This window comes from Saccopteryx bilineata, chromosome 2, assembly GCF_036850765.1.
Source record: "Saccopteryx bilineata isolate mSacBil1 chromosome 2, mSacBil1_pri_phased_curated, whole genome shotgun sequence".
NCBI classification, from domain to species: Eukaryota; Metazoa; Chordata; class Mammalia; order Chiroptera; family Emballonuridae; genus Saccopteryx; species Saccopteryx bilineata.
Window position 1 is genome coordinate 385,022,507 of NC_089491.1, and position 6,631 is coordinate 385,029,137.

Genomic DNA, 6,631 nt, shown 5'->3' on the forward strand with positions numbered 1-6,631 from the left:
GAGAATTCCTTTTCCTTAAGGGCTCTTATCCTTCTTCATCTTGGTCCTGTGATCAGTGCCCCTGCAGAGTTTATAATGGTGCATCTGATGCAACAGCTCACATACTTTTTAATGACTCCCATTGTTCTTGCCCTCGGCAGCCTGAGATCAGCATCAATTCACAAATTAAGCCTAAGTTTTGTCCTCTGAGGAATGTCCCTTTCCCTTAAGACCAACCCTACATGTGTTCCCAGTCCTAGAGAGGTCAGAAAAATAGGGCTGCAAGAGAAGGATGGCCTGGAATCAGGGAGGCTCTAAGTCTATTTGGCCTCTTTGGGCTGGAGGTAGGTGATGCTCCAGCATCTTCCCCATGGACAAGTTAGCCCAGAGAAGGCTCCTGCCAAAGCCTACCAGGACATGGGGTGGAGGGGAGGTATGGGGGAGTCATTGGGCAAGAGTTCTGGGGACACAGGATTTGGGGAAGAGTTGATCTTATCTGGAACTAAGCCTTCTGTCTGTACTGGTTTATGTGTTGGGTGGAATTTAGGACAGAGGGTGGGAGGGAGAGCAGAATATAGAGGCAACTGGTTCCCCCACCCCCACCTCCCACTTAGGAGGGAGCTTCTTTGCACACCTAGGAGAGCAAACCAGTCCTCTCTCACACTTCCCACCCTCTAACGTTTCCCTTTTCATCTTCTTTTATTCCTCCTCCTTCCTCCTCCTGCTCCTGCTGCCCTTCCCACTCACTTCCCGTTCTCATTCCTTTTCTATGGCTTCACCTCCATCTTCTCCTTCCTTAGAGCGTGTGTTTAATGAAAACTGTTCATGCTCCCAAGATGACCAACAACTAGGTTCACCCCCATTTTTGGAACCACTTATTCCTGTCCCCTCCTCTCTCTCTGTTCTGTGTGGACTGATTTCCTGAGAGCAGGACAGGTAGGAGAGGAGACTGAGTAACGACAGAAAGGGGCCTGGCATCCTTCCATTACCCCATGCACATCATGCCCCTCCTTTATGTCTGTTTTCTTTCCCATCTGGAATCCCCCCAAATTGACTCCCTGTGCAGGTAGGTGAAAGAATCGTTTCCAAAGACTCTAATGCGTGTGTAGAAAGAATGCTGCCAGAGCTAAGCAGATGCCTCCAGGCTCATAAGTCTGGTGATGCTGGGAATTAGGACCCTTGGGTGCCCTTCCAGGTCCCTTAAACTGAACTCTTTCATGCAGTGGCTACTGTGTCTCCTCTCCCCTCTCTCAGTGGTCTGACCCATCCTGGGGTGCCATCCACTATCAAAATAGCAAGCATTCTTTTGGGAAGCACCTCTGAGACAGGCTATATGCGCTCTAGGAACTGTGTAGCCTAAATATATCAGGTTTACATTGAATTGCCACCACATGTGAGGCGACAGAGCCATCCTTATGGAAAAACAGCAATACGTGGCAGTGCATGAAAGAGATAATTACTCCCGGGCCTTGGAGGAGGGGTAGAATTCAGATAAGTGAACGGGATGGGGATGCAGTCAGGGTGGGCACTGACTGACAAAGGGCACTGAGGAGCTTAGTTTGGTTGAAGTCAAAGATTCTTAGAGGGAAGTAAAGAGAATTGCAGTTAAGAGTGCAATTGTGGGATTAATCAGACCTAGCTTAGGGTCCAAGCTCTGCTATTCATTCTCTGTGTGACCTAGGGAAAATTACTTAACCTCTTTAAGCCTCAGTTTACCTACCTGTAAAGTGGGGGTAAGTATTAGTGCTTACTATATATATTTCAGATGCATGAGAATAATGCATGGAAATTCAATAGGATATTTACAAATGCTTATCATAGGGCTAGCACATAGTAAACACTCAATAAACATTTAATACCACAATGACAACAATTACTACTGTAACAATATTTTACTACTGCTGCTGAGTGGCAGATGAGTCTACAAAGAAAGGTAGGAATCAGGTTGTGTGGAAGCCCCTGAAAACCCATCTAAGTGTGAATTCTTTCCTGTAGACAATGAAGAAATGTGGACATTTTGTTGTTGTTGAGGAATTAACAGTCAATTTTACTGGGTTCAGACTAGGAGCCCATGGGTGTTGAGGACTTCTCTATTTGTCCATTTTTCCCCCCCTCTACCTTTTAAAGTCCTGTTTCATAGCCCCTTGAACTGTTTTCTTTTATTCCAGGAATAAATCTTGGCCTTTTCCTTCCTCTTCTCCAGGGTGCCTGTGATGGCCTGGTGCTTCCGGCCAACGTCATGAACCCAGCACCCTAGGTAGGCAAACTTTCATGCAGGTTTCAGACGCCCAACTTTGAGGGTGGCAGGAACCACCATTGGCTTTTTCTTGTCCTAAGGCAGTGGAATTTCGTCAAACACCTTGCCATGGTCTGAGGAGACCAGGCCTCACTCGGTCTTGTGGGGCAGCACACACCCCACACGGTCCACCGAATATGCAGCCGGGGACTCGGACGTGGTAGGGGCCGTGCGACGGGTTGGTGTTCCCTCGCTCGCCCAGGAGGAAGGCCCGGTACTATGGCTTGTTTCTGTAGAAATCGTCAGAAATACTGATGCCCTCACAGCACGTGACCACCGCCTCTGGACCAGCAATACCTGCCTGACCACGGTGGCTGCCAGGTGGCCCGGGAGATGACCGGGACCATCAAGCACTTCCACAGCTGCCGGTAAGAACTGTGGACATTTTTTTTTTTTAATAAAAATCTGATCTAGAGGGGAAAATATCTTTTAGGAAGTTGACTTATGTATGATATGTGCATCTTTGGTAAAGAAGGGTACGATAGTTGTAATCTTAATACAAAGATAAAAATAGAGATAATAAGCGATGTTGTTGGCATTTGAAGAATTAATGCCCAGGTGGGAGGGTTGGGGGTGAAGGTTAGGGGTCAGGGACTTTCTCAAAGAGGCCAAAGCATGCTGTTTAACCTGTTGCCCGTGCAGTCTCACCTCCACAAGGACACAAAGCCAGAGACAAGAAACCTATTACCGTCTGCTGGGGTTGCTCTGACAACAGCCCAGGAAGTCAGCGTCCGCTTGGCTCTTGCCTGTCTCAAAGCTTCCTGCCCTAACGGGCTGGGACAAGGCCATTATCCCCTGTATAATCACATTCTTTTCCTTCACAAGGCTGCCAGGGCCTCTCGGTTGCCCATGGAGACGCTTTGCAAATAGTCGTATGCTGGGAGTCGGTGACGCCACAGAATAAACAGAGTGCCTCTTTTTGGAATATCATTTTAACACAAATATTTAGAATAAATGTGAGTTTTAGGTGAGATAAACAGGGCAATATTTTGAGCACTGTAATACCTCACAGATAGTTTTAGAGATAATTCTGTTTTATGTTTGTCTACAGAAGCTGGTAGGTTGTTTTTACATGTATTTATCCGCTTCTCGTAAAAGAGCGTCTGTGCTGGTCCGCTCTCTTTCCCACGTGTCAGGCAGGAGTCGGGGGGAGAGCTCTTTCTGTTGCCTGTGATCTTCCTGGAGAGAGGCCTTGGCAAGTTTTCCTGAACCTATTAAACAATTTTGGAAAAGTGTAACCCAAGGGAATAGGTTTTAACACCAAAGAACTCAGTTTATTTTCCAAGTGACTGTCTTCTCAAACTTCCACTTGCTGAACTAAAGAAAATGCTTCTTCCCTATCCTGTATTTTATATAACACCTTGGACTTATCAAAGTTTTACAGCCACAATACTTAAAAAAAAATTAAATCTTTTCAAAGTTAACTAGAGAGATAATAGAAAATTCACGTAAGTTTTAAAAAATAAAATATGAGAGTTCAAGGAAAGTTTGCACTTGTCTTGGGCCGCACTGAGTTTCTCTGCAGATGGCCCCATCAGGAAAAATGCCATAGAGAAGTTTTTCTGTGGACAAGTTTGAGAAGCACTAATTATCCCAGCTTTTTCCGTCACGTTTGTCTCTGAATTTGCCCGTGACAGTTTCATCTAACACACACCTCTCTTCCTTCAACAATGAACCATATAAAGTTCCTCAGACATCTGCCAGGAAGAAGCATCTATTTGTTTATTTAAAATTGTTAGTCTCTACTTTTGATACTCTCAAGATTTTTTGCGCCTAGGTTGATGATACTTGTGGTCCCAGGAACTTGCCAACATGTTCATTCATTCATTGATTCAATTGTATTTGTGGAGCCTGTGGCTCATAAGGCACATTTGGAGTAGAGCAGGTATGAATCAGATGGGAAAGCCAGGGACCAGGAGGCCTGCACTACCATGTAGGGTGTGGTTAGGGAGACAGGTCTGTGAAAACCTTGAAAACATATTCATTTCCATGGAAGGCTCTCCTAAGCTTCATCTTGGAGTAATACAGTAATGATCTTTTTTTTTGTATTTTTCTGAAGTTGGAAGCAGGGAGGCAGTCAGACAGATCCGGATCCACCCGGCATGCCCACCAGGGGGCGATGCTCTGCCCATCTGGGGCTCGCTCTGCCACAACCAGAGCCATTCTAGCGCCTGAGGCGGAGGCCATGGAGCCATCCTCAGCACCTGGGCCAACTTTGCTCCAATGGAGCCTTGGCTGTGGGAAGGGGAGAGAGAGACAGAGAGGAAGGAGAGGGGGAGGGGTGGAGAAGCAGATGGGCGCCTCTCCTGTGTGCCCTGGCCGGGAATCGAACACTGGGACTTCCACACTACCACTGAGCTAACCAGCCAGGGCTGATACAGTAACAGTCTTTTTTTTTTAATTTTTTTATTTATTCATTTTTAGAGAGAGAGGAGAGAGAGAAGGGGGAAGGAGCAGTAAGCATCAACTTCCATATGTGCCTTGACCAGGCAAGCCTGGGGTTTTGAACCGGCGATCTCAGCATTCCAGGTTGACATTTTATCCACTGCGCCACCACAGGTCAGGCTAGTAACAGTCTTGATCAACTCCATCCTGACACTCCACAGGAAAATGATTGAATTTTCATAATTTTTGTTTTGCAGGTTTCTCTCTAGGTATGTGAGGAACCATGAGACCACAGAACATCACATGGGTGTCAGAGTTTGTCCTCGTAGGGGTCTCTCAGACCCAGGAACTCCAGAAATTGCTGTTCCTGGTGTTTCTATTTGTCTATGTCACCACCATCATGGGAAACCTCCTTATCATGGTCACAGTGACTTTTGACTCCCGGCTCCACATACCCATGTATTTTCTGCTTCGGAATCTGGCTGTCATCGACCTCTGCTCTTCAACAGTCATTTCTCCGAAGATGCTGGCCGACTTCTTCCATGAGACCAAGACTGTCTCCTACCAGGGCTGTATGGCCCAGGTCTTCTTCTTCCATCTCTCGGGAGGAGCAGCAGTCTTCTTTCTCTCGGTCATGGCTTACGATCGCTACGTAGCCATTTCCCGCCCCCTTCACTACGTCACCATCATGAACACTCGACTGTGTGCGGGGTTGGTGGTGGCTGCCTGGCTCGGGGGCTTTGTCCACTCCATTGTCCAGCTGGCTCTGCTGCTCCCACTGCCTTTCTGTGGTCCCAACGTCCTGGATAACTTCTACTGTGATGTCCCCCAGGTGCTGAGACTCGCCTGCACCGACACCTCCCTCCTAGAGCTCCTGATGATCTCCAACAGTGGGATGCTGGTACTCCTCTGGTTCCTCCTCCTTCTGGCCTCTTACACGGTCATCCTGGTGATGCTGAGGGCCCACTCGGGGGAGGCGAGGAGGAAGGCCGCTTCCACCTGCACCGCCCACATCATCGTGGTGTCCATGGTCTTCATTCCCTGTATCTACATCTACTCCCGGCCCTTCACCACCTTCCCCATGGACAAGGCTGTGTCCATCAGCTACACGGTCGTGACCCCCATGCTCAACCCCATGATCTACGCCCTGAGGAACCAGGAGATGAAGGCAGCAGTGAAGAGGTTAAGCAAGCGCCTAGTAGTGATTTGCAACAGGGGGTGAACTTTAAATAGGTTGACTTTATTTTATTCTTTTAAATGTTTACTGTATTGATTTTGGAGAGAGAGAGGAAGGGAGGAAGAGAGAGACAGACAAGAACAGCGATCTGCTCCTATATGTGCCCTGACCGCGGATCAAACCAGCAACCTCTACACTTCGGAACAATGCTCTAACCAACTGAGCTATCCAGCCAGGGCTAAATGGTGACAACCTTCTCTCGGAACTTCTGTTTTCCCACATGAAAGTGGAGGAAAGTCTTTACAGAGTGTAACAATTAAGATTAAATTATTATTTCTATGGACTTACTCCTGTGTCAGCTACTACGGTAGGCGCCTTCGCCCTTTTATCTCATTCTCACAAAACTGGTCATGAACACGTGCTTTTTATATTGACCAGTTTACAGATGAGGAGACTCTGAGAGAAAATGACTTGCTCAATAATGGGCAGCAAGTGACTGGCAGAGGCTGACCAGGCACGTGGTTCTTCTTCTTCAACTTTAAGAGGCGGAGATCTGGGTGGGATTTGAAACTCAGGGTCTCCCACAACCACAAGGGAACACCTAGAGGCTTCCTCCTCTGTGGATCAATATCTGTGATAAATGGTCAATTGTTTCATCTTAACTCTGGAACAATCACATTCTTTTCTGTTCCCTGCCTCTCTGCCTCATTACCCCCTGGGGCTGTGGTCGGCAAACTCATTAGTCAACAGAACCAAATATCAACAGTACAACGATTGAAATTTCTTTTCAGAGT

At 47.2% G+C, this 6,631-nt stretch overlaps 1 protein-coding gene and 1 pseudogene across 1 annotated transcript; one reads left to right on the forward strand and one right to left on the reverse strand.

Moving 5' to 3' along the window:
• Nucleotides 1–2,113: 2,113 nt before the first annotated feature.
• Nucleotides 2,114–3,064, reverse strand: LOC136322683 (large ribosomal subunit protein uL13-like; annotated as a pseudogene).
• On the forward strand, nucleotides 2,481–5,882 carry LOC136322684 (olfactory receptor 4D1-like). Its single transcript, XM_066254581.1, has 2 exons — nucleotides 2,481–2,643; nucleotides 4,918–5,882. The coding sequence occupies exon 2, from the start codon at nucleotides 4,944–4,946 to the stop codon at nucleotides 5,880–5,882; it is 939 nt and encodes a 312-aa protein (XP_066110678.1). The 5' UTR covers nucleotides 2,481–2,643; nucleotides 4,918–4,943.
• Nucleotides 5,883–6,631: the final 749 nt, after the last annotated feature.